This window comes from Phacochoerus africanus, chromosome 8 (assembly GCF_016906955.1).
Source record: "Phacochoerus africanus isolate WHEZ1 chromosome 8, ROS_Pafr_v1, whole genome shotgun sequence".
In the NCBI taxonomy this organism is placed as follows: Eukaryota; Metazoa; Chordata; class Mammalia; order Artiodactyla; family Suidae; genus Phacochoerus; species Phacochoerus africanus.
In genome coordinates, this window is record NC_062551.1 from 45494933 (window position 1) to 45515236 (window position 20304).

General features: G+C 54.0%; 4 protein-coding genes across 8 annotated transcripts in view; 3 read left to right on the forward strand and 1 right to left on the reverse strand.

Annotated features, from left to right (window-relative positions):
• The window catches only part of WDR62 (WD repeat domain 62), a 54144-nt gene extending 53365 nt beyond the window's left edge, over positions 1 to 779 (forward strand). For 4 of the 5 annotated variants that reach the window (XM_047794030.1, XM_047794028.1, XM_047794029.1 and 1 more), the window contains 2 exons: positions 183 to 340; positions 436 to 779. In XM_047794030.1, coding sequence (XP_047649986.1) covers positions 183 to 340; positions 436 to 699 — 422 coding nt within the window. In that variant the 3' untranslated portion in view covers positions 700 to 779. The remainder of the gene's footprint in view (positions 1 to 182; positions 341 to 435) is intronic. The other variant, XR_007136689.1, reaches the window with a different exon arrangement.
• Positions 780 to 4993: 4214 nt separating this feature from the next.
• OVOL3 (ovo like zinc finger 3) lies at positions 4994 to 7694 on the forward strand. The gene is made up of 4 exons (XM_047790596.1): positions 4994 to 5819; positions 5895 to 5959; positions 6714 to 6915; positions 7333 to 7694. The coding sequence occupies exons 1-4, from the start codon at positions 5726 to 5728 to the stop codon at positions 7539 to 7541; spliced, it is 570 nt and encodes a 189-aa protein (XP_047646552.1). The 5' UTR covers positions 4994 to 5725; the 3' UTR covers positions 7542 to 7694.
• On the reverse strand, positions 6361 to 9156 carry POLR2I (RNA polymerase II subunit I). Its single transcript, XM_047790595.1, has 7 exons — positions 8705 to 9156; positions 8572 to 8626; positions 8235 to 8308; positions 8072 to 8146; positions 7916 to 7967; positions 7600 to 7697; positions 6361 to 7147 (listed from the first exon to the last, which is right to left on the reverse strand). Exons 1-6 carry the CDS (start codon positions 8761 to 8763, stop codon positions 7635 to 7637), a joined length of 378 nt encoding a protein of 125 aa, XP_047646551.1. The 5' UTR covers positions 8764 to 9156; the 3' UTR covers positions 6361 to 7147; positions 7600 to 7634.
• A 183-nt stretch (positions 9157 to 9339) lies between these two features.
• TBCB (tubulin folding cofactor B) lies at positions 9340 to 19702 on the forward strand. The gene is made up of 6 exons (XM_047790594.1): positions 9340 to 9542; positions 9909 to 10052; positions 13218 to 13314; positions 13892 to 14083; positions 19219 to 19291; positions 19434 to 19702. Exons 1-6 carry the CDS (start codon positions 9429 to 9431, stop codon positions 19546 to 19548), a joined length of 735 nt encoding a protein of 244 aa, XP_047646550.1. The 5' UTR covers positions 9340 to 9428; the 3' UTR covers positions 19549 to 19702.
• Positions 19703 to 20304: the final 602 nt, after the last annotated feature.

Here is a 20304-nt window from a genome sequence, read left to right on the forward strand (position 1 = left end):
AAGTGGTCAGTTTTAAACAAGATGATGAGAAAAGCTTCAGGGAGAAGGTGGCATTTGAGCAGAGACCTGCAGGAGGGGTAAGAGGGGAGCCTTGGGGACTGAGTGTTCCAGGCAGAGAGACAACAGTTGGGACCTTGGCCTCTTTAGAGGCATCTTTCTCATTTTCTCCCCTCCACCCACAGATGCTCTCAGTCCGGTCCATCGCTGCCCTGGACACTGCGGGCAACCCAGGGTGCCAGCCAGGGTCCCGCCCCCAGGTCCCCTTGAGCTAAGCAATGTGGGGAGCATTGTGCACAGGCTGCAGACTGCCTTCCAAGAGGCCTTAGACCTGTACCACATGGTAAGCCAAGCCTCAGGATCAGGGGAAAGGGCTGCAGGGGCTCCCTGGCCTTGCCTGACCTGGGTGGCACCTAACAAGCTGGGCCCCCCTTGCAGATGGTCTCCAGGGACGAGGTGAGCGCCGAGCAGCAGCAGGCACAGACTGAGCTGGCCTCCACTTTCCTTTGGATCCACAGCCAACTAGAGGCCAACGACTGGCTGGTGGGGACTGAAGGGGCCCCAGCCCAGGCCCTGCCCAGCCCAGGTCCCCCTTCCCCACCTACTTTGTGCCCCTTGGCCAGCCCAGATTTGCATGCCCTGCTGGAACACTACTCAGAGCTGCTGGTGCAGGCTGTGCGGAGGAAGGCAAAGCGGGACTGAGGGTTGGCAGCCCCTCCACCCCAGCCCTGTGCTTCAGAAGAAATAGGTATTTTAAGCAAATAAACTGACAGCTTGGGGGAGTGGTTCCTGGTGCCTGTCCTGGCGCATCCACAAAGCCCCTGCAGGTGGCTGCAGGGAAAGAAGGTAGAGGGGGAACTCCCAGGTGCCCCAGGGCCAGGCGCTGTCCCAGGACTCTGTTATGGGGAACACAGGACCTTGGGAACGGCAGTAACAATGACCCAGCGCCTGGCTCCCATGTCGCCTGTCCCCAGCCCACTGAGCTGTTGTGAAATCACATGTGGTTCTCGCCCCGGTGCCTGCCTGCACCCTAGGGAGGGGCCAGCCTTCTTCCTTGCCCTCTACTGATGCCCAAGAATCCACTGGAGCCACTGTAATCACCACGTGCCAGACCCTGGCCACCCATGGCCACAGCACTGGCTCACGGTCCCTGGGCCCGGCGCATGCTGGGTCCTACAAGCTCCAGACTTCTGTTGCCATTTGCAGCAGGGGAAATTGAGGAAGGACAAACAGGCTTACCCACTGGACCATGCAGGCAGCATGCCCAGGCCACCCAACAGCTGAGACCCGTGATTCCTTCCCCAGCCAGAGGACTGTGACCAGCTTCAGCATCCCGTGAGCTCCCAGCACCGGTACCAGCTTCCCCAGGCAGCAGGCATCTAGCCACGTGGCATGTCTGCTAAGAAGGCCCCTCTTGTGACCACGAAAGTCTTCACTGTCCCAAGCCTGTAAAAAGGAAGCCAGCAGGAGCAGGGCCCTCTCCTCAAGCACAGTCGTACCACTGGTCTGCCTGGCCTGAACCCCTGCTTGCCTGGGAGTGTCTCCCTGCTCTGTTGGTGATCATGGCCCACCAGAAACATAGGGTCCCACAGAGCTGAGCCTCAAAGCCAGGCTTGCCTGGTGGTAGAGCCAGACCCTTCAGCATGAGGACATGGTCCTCTGTTGCCCCTGTAAACACTGAACCAATCGCGCAGGTGCTGAAAGACCTGCCAGCCCCCAGGTGCCTGTCACGGTCACACATGAAGGGTGGGATGAGGAACAGGACAAGCAAAGCAGCTGGCCTCGTGGCATTTGTCTTCTAGAGAAGGAAACATGACAGGAATTAAAGTAACTAAGTGTAGGTATTAGGAGGGAATTGCCTGTGCTGGTCGAAGGTCAGAGAAGGCCTTTGTGAGGTGACATTGGAGCTGAGGCTTGATGGAGGGCACAGGCCTTGTAGAAAGTATCCGGCGGAAAGAATAACCAGTGTGGAGGCCCCATGGCAAACTCAGACAGACACGCGAGGAGCAGCAATGAAACTAGGAGGCTGAAATGGAGCGAGCTTAGGGAGAGGGGAGGAAGAAGGGGTCCCACTGAGCAAGGCCTTGTGGCTTCATCTATTTTATTTTCGTCTTTTTAGGGCCGCATCTGCGGCATATGGAGGTTCCCAGGCTAGGGGTCGAATCGGAGCAGTAGCCACCAGCCTACACCACAGCCACAGCGATGCCAGATCCGAACCACATCTGCGACCTACACCACAGCTCACAGCAACACTGACCCACTGAGTGAGGCCAAGGATCCAACCTTCGTCCTTATGAGTTCTAGTCAGATTTGTTTCCACTGAGCCGTGATAAAAAACACCTGCTTCATCACGTTTAAATCCAAGACACATTCACAATACAAATTTTCCCCCTAAGTAAAACCCCTGATCATGGTGTTTGGGAAGATGCCTGGGATTGTTTATTTCCCAAGGTCCCCTCCTCTGCCTCAGGGAGCCCAGGCGGTCCAGGACTCATAGGTGCCACTTCTGCCAGGAGGCTCCTTGCCCAGGGCCCACGGGCCACCCCTGTGAACTGGAGATCCCCTCACCCTGCCCCTGCCTAGCTCAGCCATGGGTGCCTAAGGCTGAGGTGGGGTTTGGTGTCAGGCCCCAGGACGTCCAGAGTACCACCTTGAGCCTGTTCCCTCATGGATTTATCCCTTGTCCCACCCTGTATCACAGTTAAGTCTTCAACTCCAGGCAGCAAATGCCTGACTTAAGGGGCCCCAAGCTACAGGGACATTTATTTTTTTTTTTGTCTTTTTCTTTTTTTTTTTTTTTTGTCTTTTTGCCTTTTCTGAGGCCACTCCTGTGGCATATGGAGGTTCCCAGGCTAGGGATCTAATAGGAGCTACAGCTGCTGGCCTCCACCACAGCCACAGCAACTCGTGATCCCAGCTGTGTCTGTGACCTACACCACAGCTCATGGCAACGCCAGGTCCTTAACCCACTGAGCAAGGCCAGGGATCGAACCTGAAACCTCATGGTTCCCAGTCGTATTCCTTAACCACTGAGCCATGATGGGAATTACCAGGGACATTTATTCGTGATTCTATTGTTCTGTTTTACCCTCTGAGTCTCACTCTCCAGCTTAGGCCCTCACAATGGCAACGTGGCTGCCGTAGCTCCCAACAGTACGCCCCTCACCAAAACAGGAGCAAAGGCACAAAGTAGGTGGCTACCAGCATAGTGCAGAAAAAGTGCAAAGCCTTTCTAGTGCCTCCCCTTTCAGAGCAGTGTCAGGCAAACAAAAGGAGATGGCCTTAATTCAGTTGGACCAGCCATCTCTCTTGTCCTGGGTAAGTTGCTGTTAGAACAAAATTGGGTTCTCAGCACAAAAGAAGGATGGGCTGGTACAGGATCCAGTGTGTCTGTCACTCTCCATCTTCTAGCCCCAATCTCCTCAGCCCTGGAAGAACCAGACTTCCCTTGGACAAATGAACTGGTTAAGAAACCACTGATAGATGTGTATTAGCCAGTGGCTTAGCAGGAAGAGGCAGCATGTTTGTGTGCCATATTTCAAAGAGTTTAGCAAAGGGATCAGTTGCAAAGGAATGGGCAAGGAGTAGGGAAACCTCAGGCCAGTACAGTACCCTGGACTGGTGCCACCTCCCTCCGGCCACAGGGCACAGGGAGCAAAGTGGAACCCAGAAGAGCTCATCCTGCACAGGCTGCCCCGACGGAGCTGTGTTCCCAGAAACCCCACAGGGAGGGAGTTGGAAGAACCCCTCCCCCATCTTTCATGGGGCTCCCCATTACCCTAACCCTATTGGAAGCCAGAGGGCACGGGTGCCAGATGATGGTGCCCATCCAGGTCAGCCTCCCAGGGATAGGATAGAAAGGGGACCTGGGGAGCAAGTAGAGATACCTAGCCCCAGAGGTCTTCCCCGATGGGTGTTCAGCAACAACTCAGGAGGAAACCAGTTGTCCCAAGAGACACAGTGTTGGGCATGGAGAACTGGGCACCTGAGAGAAAGTGGCTCCTTCAGTGCACCTGGCCCTTGCACGCCACATCAGACAGGTCCTGGAGACTGGGCCGCCAGACCTGGGCCAGGCACACCAGTCCGATAACTGGGAGATGAGACGCTTCACATGGGCTGATTGAAACTCAGGTGCTTGCCTAGCCACCCCAGCCTTCAGGACTTTCTAGCATTCTCCCCCTGAGATCTACTTGGATTTTCAGCACAAACCAGTAGTAGGAAGACTCATTAGTCCAGTTTCCAGATAAAGAAACAGGCTCAAGAAGACATGACTTGCTGCCCCAGGTCCTGCAGAGAGAAAGTGACAAAGCCCTGGGCCAGCAGACTCTCAGTGCTGCCCGCCTTGCCACCCAAACGGCATTAGCAAGACTGACTTTCAGGAAATGTGAAGAAATGAATAAATACCGCATCTTTCACCACCCAGCCTTTGTATAGACTTCCTCTGTTTACCAGGAACCTCTTCCTTCAGGGATCACACCTAAGAAGTCATCCATGAACCCTTAGACTGAATCAGGAGCTTCTGGGTACCCTGAGCCCCCTGGCTTTTTCCCACTGAAGCCTGAGTTACTCTGCTTGTGCTTCCTGTCATAGCCCCAGTCATTCGGGCTGTTGTGGTGTGTCTACCCCATGCACTGAATTATATCTTCCTTTTCAGTGCTGAGCTGAATGGTCAAATGGTTGGAGCTCAGAACTGTTGGGCGAGTCAATGAGAGAAAGTAACTGCGTGGGGAATATTGAGAATCCTGAACCCCTGGCTAAACGGCCAATGACCAATCTAGACTGCAGCCTGGCCAGAGTGCTGGGTAAGCGTCCTGGCTGTCAGGGGACCCCTTTTAGTTCTTGGGCTGTGGGAGAGTGGAGGACTGCTAACCCAGGCAGTTACTAACTTGATTCACAAACCAGGGTATTTTGTTAGGTTTGTTTTCGTTTTTGTTTTTTTCTGGGGAGGGTGCCGCACCCACAGCATGTGAAAGTTCGCAGGCCAGGGATCAAACCCATGCCACAGCAGTGACCTGAGCCACTGCAGTGACACCAAATCATTAACCCGCCGCACCACAAGGGTACTTCAACAAATCAGTATTTTAAGGCCCCCAACACTTAAACAGTGCTCTTGGCTGAATGTCAGCTCTGGGTCTCTCAGGATCAGAGAGCTGGAGCTTCCTACATGAAGATGCACAGCCTGGACCCTCACTTTGATCTTACCAATTGGACCCTCTGGAGCAAGCAATCACAGTCACCCCTCCCCTGCTCCCTCAGACAGCTGCTGCAATTTGAATAACCAAGCAGGCTGCTGAATGTCCGGTGGTGACTGATTTGCTTGGCAAACAGACCCTTAGGTCCTTGGCCCTGCTGGTACTGGGGGAAGAAAGACACTCAGCCCCACTGGGGTCTCTGTTTCCCCTCTCCCCACCCCCAAGAGCCATCTAGGCTCCAGTCTTGCCCTTGCTTGACCTCCCGGGGGCCCCTCGCATTTATCTTCCCTAGAGGTTGGAGAATGTCCCTGGGATCCTGGCAGAGAAGTGGGGGGAATGGCAGGGCCCAAGGTAGAGGTAACAGGAGCCAGCTAAGTCTGCTCCCTGGGCCTGTCACGGAATTTGCATGGAGAGAATGAGGCTCCTCCGTGGTTCCCCCTCCCTTCCCCACCTGGGATAGTCATCCTGGGCCTGAGGTCTGACAGCAGGTGGAGGAAGCAGCCGTGTGTGGAGCCATCTTGCTACTCCCAGAGGTGATGCCCCGTGCCTTCCTGGTCAGGAGTCGACGTCCACAGCCACCCGACTGGGGCCACCTGCCTGACCAGCTCCGGGGAGACACCTATGTCCCAGGTGGGCCCCTCAACTGGGCCTGGAGGTGAGGGGCAAGGGAGACACAAAGTCTCACCATCTGGCTTCTCTCCTCAGACCGCAGCAGCCTGGGAGGGCAACCGGCACACCAGTCTTCTGGCCTTGGGGACTCTTGGGCAGCGGTGAGTCTGCAGCTGGCCCACAAGACCCTGCTCCATTTTACCCCTGCCTGCTCCAGCCTCAAGAGAATCTAACCGCCCCTTACTCCCATCCTCTGGCCTCAGGACCTCTGCCTGCATTGTCCTCTCTGCCGGAATGCCTTGCCTTTCTCAGTAGTGGGCTCACTTTAGGCTGCATCCCAAGCACCATTTTTCCAGGGCAGGCAGCCACAGCCCCTGCCCCAAGGGATTCTCTGCTCTGTGGGACAGAACGGGACTCAAGCCAATATGTGGGTAGTGATTTGCTTTATGTCAGAGGATCAGACAGGGTGACAGGAGCAGGATGGGGGTTGGGGGAAGAGGTTGGGCCTCTCAGAAGCGAGACTCAGCGGGGTACGCACTGGAAGAAGGAAATGTGAACGTGCTGGAGATTATTTCAGTTTTTATTGGGAGCCAGGGCTGTTCTAGGCAGTAAGTGTTGAGGAGTAAGACAAAAACTCATTCCTTCTTGAAGCTTATAATCTGGTGGGGCTTCTGGTATAGATAACAAAATTAGAAGCAAATATATATCACCGTGGAAGGCGGCATGAGCTATGGAGAAACATAAAGCAAGGTGAGGGCGATGGGGTGGGGTGGTCAGGGAAGGCCTTGGAGGGAGGGTGTGGCATTTGCACGCACTAGTGCAGTCTCTGGCCTTCCCAGACCTCCTTGGTTCTCCAGCTGCTCCATTTGCTCCAGAGCAGGAGCCAGGGTCCTAACTCCCATGTCCCTCCCGCAGCCCTCTCAGGGCACTCTGACTGCCGCTCCTAGGGGCCCTGGGACACTTGGATGCCCACTCTGCCCCAAGGCCTTCCCTTTGCAGCGAATGCTGACCCGGCACCTCAAGTGCCACAGCCCTGCACGCCGCCACGTGTGCCGCTGTTGTGGCAAGGGCTTTCACGACGCCTTCGACCTCAAGCGCCACATGAGGACTCACACTGGTGAGCCGTGGCAGGGTTTGGGAAGAAAAGGGACAAAATGAAGGGAGGTGCATGGAATGTGGAGTTTCCAGCTGTGCTTGTGTTTGTTGGGTGGGGACTCAGCCACCAGGTCCACTTCAGCTCCCAGCCACAAGGGAGGGGTGGGGGCTACTGAGGGATATGGAGTGAAAACAGGTATTGATGACGGGATTCAGGTCGCAGACTGAAGGGTGCAAGGGAAGCCTCCGTCCTCCTGCAGAGGAAGGAAAACACCCCGTGAGGGGGGTGGGGACACAGGTGTCTGGCCCACATTTGCGCTGGGCAGAGGCAGCAGGTGGCTGGTGAACTGGAAGTAGGAATTCGGGAATGCTTACAGAAAGCAGAGGGTTCCGAGGTCTTCCCCTATCTGTCCTCTCTCCCTCCTGCCCATCTGCGCAGGGATCCGGCCATTCCGCTGCGGAGCTTGCGGGAAAGCATTTACCCAGCGCTGCTCCCTGGAAGCGCATCTTGCCAAGGTGCACGGGCAGCCAGCCAGCTACGCTTACCGCGAGCGCCGTGAGAAGCTGCATGTGTGCGAGGACTGCGGCTTCACCAGCTCGAGGCCCGAGGCCTATGCGCAGCACCGTGCCCTGCATCGCACGGCTTGAGGCTGCGCACCCCACATCCAACCCACGAGAGGCAAATAAACACAGGAAATGCACGCACAGAACACAGCATTTATTACACGAGGGGAGGGTGGTTCACTCGGTCCAGCGGTGGCCGCAGTGTGGGGCCGTGCACACGTAGTACAAGCGCATGGCGTCCTGGCGGAAAGGATGGACGGTTAGGGTCTGGGAGGGCACAACACGGAAACTCCATCCAGAAGAGCCTCACTTCAGAAGAACAGACCAGGGGCTTTTCCTACAGCTAAAGGTCCAGTTCAGGATGCCAGGAAGGGCAGGGTCCCCCCAGTATTAGTGTCACCACCCCAGGAAGGCCCAGGTCCAGGTCACCCTGAAAGTCTTGTTCTGGCGCCACTCACCTCGGCCCGGGCACTGTGTGACTGGAAGAACACCGCCTCCTTGTGGCCGCACCTGAGGGGACAGTCTGCCACTCGGAGCCTGCCATACCCTTCCCTCTTCCCTTTGCCCAGTGAGCACGAGCCACCCTCCCTCCCCGATACCGGCTGCATGCTCACTTTTGGCATGGGTGGTCTTCAGTCCGCGGCAACGTGGGGTCCTGGGACACGTCAGCGATGATCTGGGTTAGTTCGCTGATGTTAGAGAAAAGAGAATAACTATGCTTAGACCAAGCCTCCCGAGCCAACAACCCCGTCCCCGAGCTCCCGTCCTGCCACTCACTCCACTTCGTGTGTGATTTTGTTGACGTAGATGCAGCTGTTGTCAGCCTCCTGCTGGTAATCACAATTCCGGCACTGCGGGAGGGAGAGTGTGGCGGGAAGGGGGTCACGGAGAGATCCCCGATGGGACTGGAAAGGAGGGCAGGGTCTTCCTCGGAGGGGATGGAATCTCGAGGTTGGGATCATGGGGTGTAATCGAGGATCACCTCGGGGATGGGCAGGACAAGAGTCGGGTTCACTCGGGGGGTAGTTCGGGAACTAGACCAGACCCCACGGGGGGGCTGTACAGGGAGCAGGGCGGGACCCCGTTAGGAACGGGTGGATAGGCTCGCGCTCACCGCGTAGAGCAGAATGCGGTTCTCCTTGTCTTCCTTGGGGTAAAGCATGTTGTTGCTGTGGGGGGGGGGCGGTTAAAGGTCAGTCTTGGGACCATTACTTGCTCCCCTCCAACACGTGCTGGCCGTGTCTCACCATTCCTGGCAGAATCGAATACCCACGAAGCCTGGCTCGTAGGTCCCGTCCGGTTCCATAGCGGCGCGCTGCCCGCCCAGCCTTCCGCGCTTGCCCCGCTGCGCGACAGGTGGCGGGAAGGGTCAGACCTCGTAGCTTCGCCAAAAGAGGGGCGGAGCTGCGCTCGAGTACTGGCTCCCAGTGGCTTTACGCTCGGTTCTCTGCCCTGAGGTTTGATTAATTACTTGCTTCAAGCTCTTGATATCCTAGAATAATTGCTTCCAACATCTGGGCTTCGCTTCCCAGTTTACAGAATAGTGTGGTACGAGAGCCAGAAATACAGTGCGTCACATAAGCCAAAGCTCTACGCATAAAGAAGCCATGGCTTTCTGCCGACCGAAGGCCAATGCACATGCGCGAGTTTACCCGTCGCAGACTGGAGTAGCTCTTGCCAGTCCTTCCTCCTGGCTTCGGCCTTCGTCCGCCGGGCCGTCTCCCGTGCCCCTATTGGAAGAACTGTACCGGGTGGAAGGCCTTTCAGGATTGGCTGGGCCCAAGACTAGGGAGAATCCTCCTCCTGGCGGCGGCGAAGAGATGCGGCGATTGGCCGACCCTCCTGGCGGGAGAGCGTGGATTGGCCAGGTCGCAGAGCAGGGGGAGGGAATGATATCCCAGAAGCGGCGGCGACTGCGGAGCGTGTGTGGGGAGGCTGAACGGGCTGCGGGCCCCCTCAGGGCGCGGCGAGATGGAGGTGACGGGGTTGTCGGCGCCCACGGTGACCGTTTTCATCAGCAGCTCTCTCAACAGCTTCCGCTCCCAGAAGCGGTATAGTCGCAGCCTCACTGTAGCAGAGTTCAAGGTGTGGCCTTGGGGGCGGGGCTTTGAGGGGCGGGGCCAAGAAGACCTGGAGGGTCTTCCCCAGTGCCGGGAGGAAGCCCGAGATAAACCGAGGTTGCAGAGGCTGGGGAATGAACCTCAGCGGGGCGGGTTCATAGGGAACCTGAGTTTTCAGAGGATGGTCGCGGGGCCTGGGAAAGTCACAGGTTTCAGGAGCAGGGCCTGAGAAGGTGGGGCCAGGGGTAACCAGGGATAATACCATGTGAGTATTTCTATATGGTGGGAAGGAGTGTTGGTTATGGACACAAAGGGCAGAGCCTCAGGATAGAGGACAGGGCCCCTGACAACCTTCCACCTCTTCTCCGCCTCCCCATCTGTCCTCCCACAGGATAAACTACAGCTGGTTGTGGGCAGCCCTGCTTCTTGCATGGAATTGGAACTGTATGGACCTGACGACAAGTTCTATGTCAAGCTGGATCAGGAGGATGCCCTGCTGGGCTCATACCCTGTTGATGACGGCTGTCGCATCCATGTGAGGCCTCCCTACCTGGGATCCCTCCCTTCTGTTCATTTACTTATTCAACAGATGCTTGCTGTGGTTTGCTATATGCGATAACTAAAATAGGCCCTAACCGCGTGGAGCTCCCAGTCCATCAGGGAGAGAGACAGACCCATCACCAGACACTGGCAGTCAAGAGTGGTCTGGACTGGGCTGAGAAAACCCCAGGGGACTGGAGGCAGCCAGAAGAGGTGCCTGACTCCACCTGGGGGTATCAGAAGGGGCCTCCTGAAGGGAGGGATGCCTGAGCTGAGACCTGAAGGATGAGGAAAGGGCAACCTAAGAGGAGAGTGGGAGGGGCAGGCCAGGCAGAGGGAACAGAGTGTGAGGGGGGTCAGAGTGAGTGATGAGGCTCACATGTTGGGAGAAGCTGGAAGCAGGACCTCTGCATGCATCTGCTCACATCATCCTCTCTGTCCTCAGTGTTCCCCCCAAAAACTCCTCAGACATCCAAGCATCCCCGGTGCACTTTGCATGTGCTGTTCCCTGTGCCCGAACGGTTCTTATTTCTGCGCCCACATGGCTAACTCCTTCCTTCCAGTCTTTACTTAAATGTCACCTTCCAAGTGTGAGAGCTTTGTTGTTTCAGTTTAAAATTTAAACCTCTTCCCTTTCCTTTCCCACTTTATTTGGTTTTTGTCCTTTGCACTAATCACCCTGTGCCATACTGCGGATTTTCCTCCAGCACCTGGAACAGTGCCTGGTACAGAAAGGATGCTCAGTGAATCATTGTTGAATGATGAATTGAATCCAGTAAATAAGACATGGAAAATGGTATAATTAATTCTTAGCTTAGCTTAACCTGAAACTTAGCTTCAGGATGGAAGTTACTTTCCTGAGGAGAAACTCTAGGTAGAATTTTTACCTCAGTCGGACTGGCTCCAGAAGTCAGTGTACCCAGAGTACACTGCCTCCCTCTCGTTTATCTCTTTCATTTATTCATAACTGTTTACTGAGCATGTGTGTTATACCAGGGGTAGGGCTGTAAATCCAGTCTGAGAATGTCTCTGTTTTAGCTCTCTCCAGTGTGTGAGGTAGATGTTAGCTGAATAGTCACAGGAACAGATGTGAAGAGTCAGTGAGATGAGGGCCATGAAGGAAGCGATCACAGAGCTTGGACACCCTTACTGGGGAGCCTGACCCATCAGAGATCCAGGAGGACTTCCTGGAGGAAGTGCTACCTGAGCAGAGACCTGAAGAATAGGAAGGTTAACTGAAGGAAGGGAAAGGATGCTCCAGGAGGAGGGCACAGCCTGTGCAAACACTCCGAGGTGGGAGGGAGCACATTGGGTCTAGGGGCTGAAGAGTGACCTCCTCTATTGTGGAAGGAAGTGGGAGCCAAGGGAGGACTCGGAGCCAGGCGGGTCCTGGTCTCACTCAGAGTTCACAGACTCCCACTGACTACATGTAGGGAACAGACTGTGGAGGACAGAGGGGTGGGGAGAGCAAGGAGGAGGTTGTCTCTAGAGTCCAGTTGAGGCAGTGGGTTGTGGACCATGATAGGAATTGGTCAGGATTGTGAAGAGCCCATGACTGCCTCTGGCCTGACCTGGGCAGTTGACATAGGGGTGCTGGTGGGTCAGGCTGGGCGGTGGCATCTTCAAATGGGAGGGTTCCACACGCATGGTTTCAGCTATGGACATGCCACTCGCTGACTTCTGAGGCCACACAAGGCGGGTTTCTCAGAGGTGGATCCTCTGGAGAATTTGTATTTGTTCTGTATATAAATATCCCTCAAATTCCTCACAATAGCGAATGCCAGTAACTTCAAACTTACAAAAATACCTAACAGAGTAGAAATTCTGAGTGCTCCTTGGCCGTTTCTGTTTTGCCATGTTAGTCCAGTGGCTCATGCCAGACACCTCAGGTGTTCCTGACCTCTCTCCCTCCCACCCCAATCTGATCTGTCCTCAGACCCTAAGGGCTCCACCTAGAACATCTATGCAGAATCCACACTATTCTCCCCCTCCGCCCCCACACAGGCCCAGCCTCCAGCTTCATCTCTGGTCTCTCTGCTCCCATCCCTGTGCCCCTCCATCTCCCTCCTACACTTGGCTGAGGGAACATATGAACCCCCAAGTCAGATCAGAGGCTTCTGGCTGAGCATCTCATTCTGGGAAAAAGCCAAAGTCTCCAATGATCTCTTGTGTCTCCCCTGCCATCCCCCTGGCTCACTTCTGCCACGCGGGCCCTGCCATTCCTCAAAGGGGCTAAAGATATTTCTCCATCCGGGAGCTTGTGCCTGTTGTTCCTTCAGGCCTTGTCTCAGGCAACCCCGTCTTCCAGAAGCCTCTTCATGGTATCTTTCTGCATAGAACTTTGTCATCCTGTAGGGTTCAGTACACATCCCTAGAGTCCCCACTGTGGCAAAAGGGGATCAGCGGCGTCTCTGGAGCTGGGACGCAGGTTTAATCCCCAGCCCAGCTCAGTGAGTCAAAGATAGGGTGTTGCTACAACTGCGGGGTAAGTTGGATCTGATCTCTGGCCCAGGAACTCCCTATGCCCCCCCCAAAAAAATAATAGTAATTACAATTAACACACATCGCTGCAGATTTGTTTCTGGTCGACCTCTCAGCAGAATGAGCTCTCCATGCAGAAGGGCTTGATCCACTCCGGCACCGTGTCCCTAGTACCCAGCACTGGGCGCAGCTGGGCCCCTGGGAGGAGCTCAGTAGGCCAAGAGTAAATGAATGTTGGGGGCAGTACCGGAAGAGATGCTTCAGGATCTAGAAGTTGGGGTCAGCTTAGGAGGGTCCCAGAGGCCCAGAAGGGATAGATGCACTGCCCAGGAGGCTCATAAGCAAGGCCCGGGCTCTGTCCTTCAGTTCCGTGTCCTGGGGCCATCAGTGATGTGATGCCAGTACATGGGGGTTGCTGGAGGCAGATGCAGCCTCCAGGGCTTGGATGGAGTGTGGAAGGGGAAACGGCCATCGAAGGCCCCTGCTGTCACCCCTTCCACTGGGCTCTGGGGAGAGGAGAAGACGGGGGTGAAGGTGATGGTGGAGGAATGTGATTTTTCTGATTCACGAGAGACTTGAATCCATGGAAGGCTCCAGGACGCAGCCACGCTCACCCCCTCAGCGTCCCAGGCCTCCCTGCCCAGGCCCTGATCCCCACTGACCCCTCCCCTCACGGCAGGTCATTGACCACAGCGGTGCCCGCCTTGGGGAGTACGAGGACATGTCCAAGGTGGAGAAGTACAAGATCTCACAAGAAGCCTACGACCAGAGGCAAAGTACGGGGTGCCCAGGGGCCAGTGGGAGGCAGAGGGAGTTGGGGGTGTGTGGGGACAGATGAGATAGACGGGGGCATTGAGGGGAAGTAGGTGGTGGGGACAGGTGGGCATGGGGGAATGAGGGAGTGGGGTGAGGTTGGGGACAGATGGGTCACGGGAGAGCCTTCTGGGGTGGACCAGCGTAGGGTGTGAGGGACTGTGGGCAGGCAGGCAGGGCCATGGCAAAGTGGAGGGGGTGTGAGAGGAAGGTCTAGGGTGAGGGGGTCAGGCATGAGGGGCTGGTCAGGGTCACATTGGGAGCGTGGTGTAAGGGGCAGAGCCAGGTAGAATACGTGGAGCAGACTGGACAGCGAGGCAGTCGGTATATGTGTGTGGGGACAGACGGGAATGTGTTGTGGGGGAGGGGAGAAGGCTTTCAGGGGCTGGCAGGAGGCAAGTGTGACACCAAGGGACGTGGGAAGGAGTAACCTGAAAGACTGGAGGTGCGCATCTTCCCTTTACATTCTGGATTGTGGCGAGGCCCCCCCGACCCAGGAGACCATGTCTGACCCCCCTCCCCACCCCACTCCACCCACAGACTCAGTCCGCTCCTTCCTGAAGCGCAACAAGCTCGGCCGATACAATGAAGAGGAGCGGGCGCAGCGAGAGGCTGAGAGCTCCCAGCGCCTCATCGAGGAGGAGGCCCAGGCCAGTGCCATCCCCGTGGGGAGCCGCTGTGAGGTGCGGGCGCCTGGGCAGCCCCCTCGCCGGGGCACTGTCATGTATGTAGGTACGTGGCCCACGGAGGCTTAGTGCCCCGCCTGAAGGTGAGCCGTGCTGGGGACCCAGCCCTCAAGGAGATCTCAGTCCAGTAGGGGAGATGGACCCAGGGACTGACCAGGACAGCCCAGTGTGTGCGCAGCAGAGAAGTGGGAAGCAGAGGCTGAGTGACTTAGGCTGGGATGGAGGAAGTAGAGGCCGAGTGGTCAGTACCGAGGTGAAAGCCTGGGGCACGGTGGGCAGAGCCAAGATGGGGGAAACGGGCAGTATTGTTAGGGCTGCGATGAGGAAAGCACAGGCTGAGGTGATCGGGGCAGGGATGAGGGAAGCTTCCGGGGCCATGTGAGCTGAGAGGAAGTACCAGACCATCCTACCCCACACCTGAAGCGTAAACCAGGAGGGCTTCCTGGGGGAAGGACTATCTGAAGGGTAAGTGAAGGTTAAAAGGTGGGGTTGGGGGCCAAGTTCCCGTTGTGACTCAGTGAAACAAACCCGACTAGTATCCATGAAGATATGGGTTCAGTCCCTGACCCCGCTCAGTGGGTTAAGGATCTGGCACTGCCATGAGCTGTGGTGTAGATCAAAGAGGCAGCTTGGATCTGGCGTTGCTGTGGCCGTGGTGTAGGCCGGCAGCTCCAGCTCCAGTTTGACCCCTAGCCTGGGAACCTCCATATGCCCAGGGGTGGCCCTAAAAAGACAAAAAAAAAAAAAAAGGCCAGGGGAAGAGCATTCCAGCCAGAGAGAGTAGTGAGTGTAAAGGCCATTTTCTCATAGAAACCCTCATCCTTCAAGCAGAAACTAGCTTGGCCCCTTTGAGGCACAGAAAGGAAGTCAGCAAGGCTCTCAGGGAGTGAATGAGGGGAGAGCTAAGAAGTGAGGTCCAGGTCAGGGCAAGGCTGGACCGTGCTGGGCCTTGGAGGCAGGAGAGAGCAGTGTTTGGTTTGTTTTTTTAATAACAGCTTTATTGAGATAAAATTTTTATACCATAAAATTCACCCATTTGAAGAGTGCTGTTCATTGATTTTTGTTTTTGTTTTTGGCCATGTCCACAGCATGTGGAAGTTCCCAGGCCAGGGATCAAACCTATGTCTCAGTAGCAGCCCGAGCTGCTGCTGTGGCAACACTGGATCCTTAACCCTCTGCACTACAAGGGAACTCTGACGCAGAAGTTTTTATTTAGTATGTTCACAGAATTATGCAGTCATCACCACAGCCAGTTTTACATTTCATCACCCCATAAAGAAACCCTGTAACCATTAGCAGCTAATCCCCATTTCTGAGACCTCAGTTCCCCAGTCCACTCACTTGGCCACTAACCGATGTTCTGTCTTTATTTTTTAATTTTTTTATTATTTTTTTTTGTCTTTTGTCTTTTTAGGGTTGCACCTGTGGCATATGGAGGTTCCCAGGCTAGGGGTCGAATCGGAGCTGCAGCCACCAGCCTACACCACAGCCATAGCAACACCAGATCCAAGCTGCCTCTTCAACCTACACCACAGCTCATGGCAATGCCGGATCCTTAACCCACTGAGTGAGGCCAGGGATCAAACCCACATCCTCATGGATGCTGGTTGGGTTCATTAACCGCTGAGCCACAACAGGAACTCCATATGTTCTGTCTTTATAGACTGGCTTATTCTGGAAGTTTCATGTAAATGGAGTCGTACAATATGTGATTTTTCGTGACTGGCTTCTTTCACTAGAACCATAATTTCAAGGACTATCCATGTAGTAGCATGTAGCTATATTTCATTTCTCCTTATCACTAAACAGTATTGCATTGTATGCAACACCACATTTTATTTATTCATCCATCAGTTGAAGGACTTTGGGGTCCTTTCTACTTTTTGGCGATCACAAATACTGCTGCTTTGTATGATCTTTTTTTTTTTTTTTTGTCTTTTTAGGGCCACTCCCGTGGCATATGGAGTTCCCAGGCTAGGGGTCGAATCAGAGCTGTAGCTGCCGGCCTACGCCACAGCCACAGCAACACTGGATCCGAGCCGCGTCTGCCACCTACACCACAGCTCACAGCAATGCTGGATCCTTAACCCACTGAGCGAGGCCAGGGATAGAACCCACAACCTCATGGTTCCTAGTCCGATTCATTTCCGCTGCACCACTACGGGAATTCCTGCTTTGTATACTCTTGTGTAAGGTTTTGTGTGGACAAGCATTTTGTATTTCCATTTCTCTATACCTAGGAATGAAATTGCTGAGTCACACAGGAACTCTGTGTCCAGCCTTTTGAGGAATTGCCACACTGTTTCCACCAGTGGCTGCACCGTTTTACATTCCCACCAGCCATGTGTGCGGTTCCAATTTCTCCACATCCTCCTTAATACTTACTATTATCTATCTCCCTGATTAACGCCATTCTAATGGGTGTGAAGTGGCGGAGCATTCTGGTTTGGCTTTGCATTTCTAGGATGGCTAATGATATTGAGCCTCTTTGTAGGCGCTTAATGGCCATCTGTATATCTTCTTTAGAGAAAGGGCTCTTTAGGCCTTTTGCCCATTTTTCATTTGAGTAGTTTGTCTTTTTGTTGTTGTGTATTAGGGCTACCCTAACAGATTACCACATATGGGGTAGCTTAGACAACTGAAATTTTTTTTTCTTTTTCTTTTTAGGGCCGCACCCGCAGCAGACAAAAGTTCCCAGGCTAGGGGTCGAATCAGAGCTACAGCTGCTGGCCTACACCACAGCCACAGCAAAGTATGATCTGAGCCTGTCTGCAGCCTACACCACAGCTCATGGCAACGCCGGATCCTTAACCCACTGAGTGAGGCCAGGGATCGAACCTGCATCCTTATGATTCCTATTCAGATTCGTTTCCGCTGAGCCACGATGGGAACTCGCTGAAATTTATTTCTCATAGTTCTGGAGGATGGGAGTCCAAGATCAAGGCCTCGGCAGGTTTGTTTTTTCTGAGGCCTCTCTCCTTGGCTTGCAGACGGCCACCCGGTGTGTCCTCACGTGGCCCTTCCTCTGTGTGCAAGCACATCCCTGGAGCCTCTGTCCAGATTCCCACTTATGACAATGACCGTCATCCTAGGTCCCACCCTAACGGCCTCATTTTAACTTATCTCTTTAAAGGCCGGTCTCCAAATTCAGTTACATTCAGAGCTACTGGGGGTTAGGGCTTCAACATATGAATTTAGGGGGATGCACTTCAGCCCATGACAAGCTGTGAGAGTTCTTTCTATATTTTAGATACATCTTTTTTTTTTTGCTTTTTAGGGCCACACCCATGGCATATGGAGGTTCCCAGGCCAGGGGTCCAATTGGAGCTGCAGCTGCCAGCCTACCTCACAGCCACAGCAATGTGGGATCTGAGCTGCGTCTGCAACCTACACCACAGCTCATGGCAACGCCAGATCCTTTAACCCACTGAGCGAGGCCAGGGATCGAACCTGCAACCACATGATTCCTAGTCAGATTCATTTCTACTGCTCCATGACGAAAATTCCTAGATACACCTTCTTTATCAAATACATGATTTGCAAGTATTTTCTCCCATTCTGTGGATTGTTTCATCTTTTTACTTTCTTGATAGTGTCCTTTGAAGCACAAAAATTTTTAATTTTCCTGAAATCCAATTTATCTGTTTTTTTCTTTTCTTGCATCTGTGCTTGGTATTATATCTATGAAACCAGTGCCAAGGAGTTCCTGTGGTGGCTCAGTGGGTAAAGAACCCAACTAGTGGAGTTCCCGTCGTGGCGCAGTGGTTAACGAATCCGATTAGGAACCATGAGGTTGCAGGTTCAATCCCTGCCCTTGCTCAGTGGGTTAACGATCCGGCGTTGCCGTGAGCTGTGGTGTAGGCTGCAGACGCGGCTCGGATCCCAAGTTGCTGTGGCTCTGGTGTAGGCTGGTGGCTACAGCTCCGATTCGACCCCTAGCCTGGGAACCTCCATGTGCCTCGGGAGCAGTCCAAGAAATAGCAAAAAGACAAAAAGACCAAAAAAAAAAAAAAGAACCCAACTAGTATTCATAAGGACGTAGGTTTGATCCCTGGCCCCACCCAGTGGTTGAGGATCTAGCATTGCTGTAAGCTGCAGCATAGGTAGCAGATGCAGCTGGGATCTGGCGTTGCTGTGGCTGTGGCATAAGCTGGCTGCTGCAGCTCCAATTTGACTTACATATGCCATAGGTGTGGCCCTAAAAAGGAAGAAATCAATGCCTAATACAAGGTCACCAAGATTTGTTCCTGTATTTTCTTTTTGTTGTTGTTTTTTGGGTTTTTTTTTTTGTCTTTTTGCCTTTTCTAGGGCCACTTCCTGTGGCATATGGAGGTTCCCAGGCTAGGGGTCGAATCGGAGCTGTGGCTGCCAGCCTACGCCAGAGCCATAACAACATCAGATCCAAGCCACATTTGCAACCTGCACCACAGCTCAGGGCAATGCCGGATCCTTAACCCACTGAGCGAGGCCAGGAATCGAACCCACAACCTCATGGTTCCTAGTCAGATTCATTAACCACTGAGCCACAACGGGAAACCACTGTTCCTATATTTTCTTCTAAGAGTTTTATAGTGTTACATCTTACATTTAGGTCTTTGACCTGTTTTGAGCAATTTTTTCCATATGGTGTGAGCTAAGAGTCCAGTTTCATCTCCTTCCATCTGGATATCTAGTTGTCCCAGCATGGTTTTTTGAAAAGACTCTTCTTTCCTCATTGAACTGTCTTGGTGCCCTTGTCAGAAATCATTTGGCTGTAAGCAGTGTGGAGTTTATGCTGAGTAAGATGGGCAGCCTTTGAGAAATTTGGGGCAAGGCCGTGGTGCTCTTTCCTTTGATTTGTACACAACCCCCTTTGGCTGGGAGTGTGGAGTGAAAAGAGAATAGGGTAAGAACAGGGAGACCAGGAGTTCCCATCGTGGCTCTGCGGTTAGCAAACCCAACTAGCATCTGTGCAGACGGGTTTGATCCCTGACCTTGCTCAGTGGGTTAAGGATCCGGCGTTGCCCTGAGCTGTGGCGTAGGTCGAGGCTCAGGTCCTGCGTTGCTGTGGCTGTGGCGTAGGCCAGTGGCTACAGCTCCCGTTGGACCCCTAGCCTGGGAACCTCCATATGCTGCAGGTGCGGCCGTAAAAGACAAAAAGACCAAAAAAAAGGGTTTCACTGGGATTTCTCCCTTGGGCAGGACTCACAGATTTCAAGCCTGGCTACTGGATCGGCGTCCGCTACGATGAGCCGCTAGGGAAGAATGATGGCAGGTAAAGATGCCCACTCAGGTGTCTGCGTGTGCGTATGTGTGCGTTTATGTGTAAGTGCATGCATGTAGTCTGGGGGGAGCAGCCCACACCAGCATCTGGAGTAGGCGCCCTGTGACGCTGCCTCCCCCATCATGCCCTGCAGTGTGAATGGGAAGCGCTACTTTGAATGCCAGGCCAAGTACGGCGCCTTCGTCAAACCATCGGTTGTGACAGTGGGGGACTTTCCCGAGGAGGACTACGGTTTGGATGAGATGTGACACCCAAGGAAGGGCATCCCCCTGCTCCAACTAACTCGCCTCGCTATTCCCTGTGTGTGCCCACAGCCCCCTCTTCTGACCCTGTTTTTATGTTTTTCGCTTTACCCTTGCCATTGACTTTTGAGACCCGTGTATTAAATTTGCTGAAAACCTAGGAAGTGTTTGGAGGACTGGATTATAGGAGGGGCTGGGGACAGCTGGGTTGGTGGGAGTGAAACAGGAGGCTGGGCTGGGGAGGTTTGATCCCTTGGCTGGTAGTTGGAGGCCCATGAGAGTCTTCTTTGTCTTTATTAGTTCATGTAATGTTATGCTCTTATGACAGAGAAGCCCAAAATAATAGTGGCTTAAACAAGATGGAAGTTTATTTCTTACTCATGTGAAGTCTCATGTAATCACCGAGAGCTGATAGGGTGACCCCTCCATGTCAGAGGATGGGCTCCATCCCCATGTGTCATGTTGCTCTCCTGTCCCACCTCTTCCTCATGATACCCACCTCATCAGCTCCAGGTGCAGGGGGAGGGGAGAGAGAGAGGGGATCCCCTTTGTTTTTAAGGAATATGTATATATAACTAAACTTATTCCTCTTTCATTGGCCAGAATTCCGTCTTGTGGCCACTTGTAGTGGCAGAGGGGGCTGGGAAATGTAGTTTTTATTCTGGGCCACCATTTCCTTGACAAATATCAGAAGTTCCTGTACTACAGAAGCTGGGGAAAGGGACATTGGGGGTCAACAGGTAGTTCCACTACTGTCCCTCT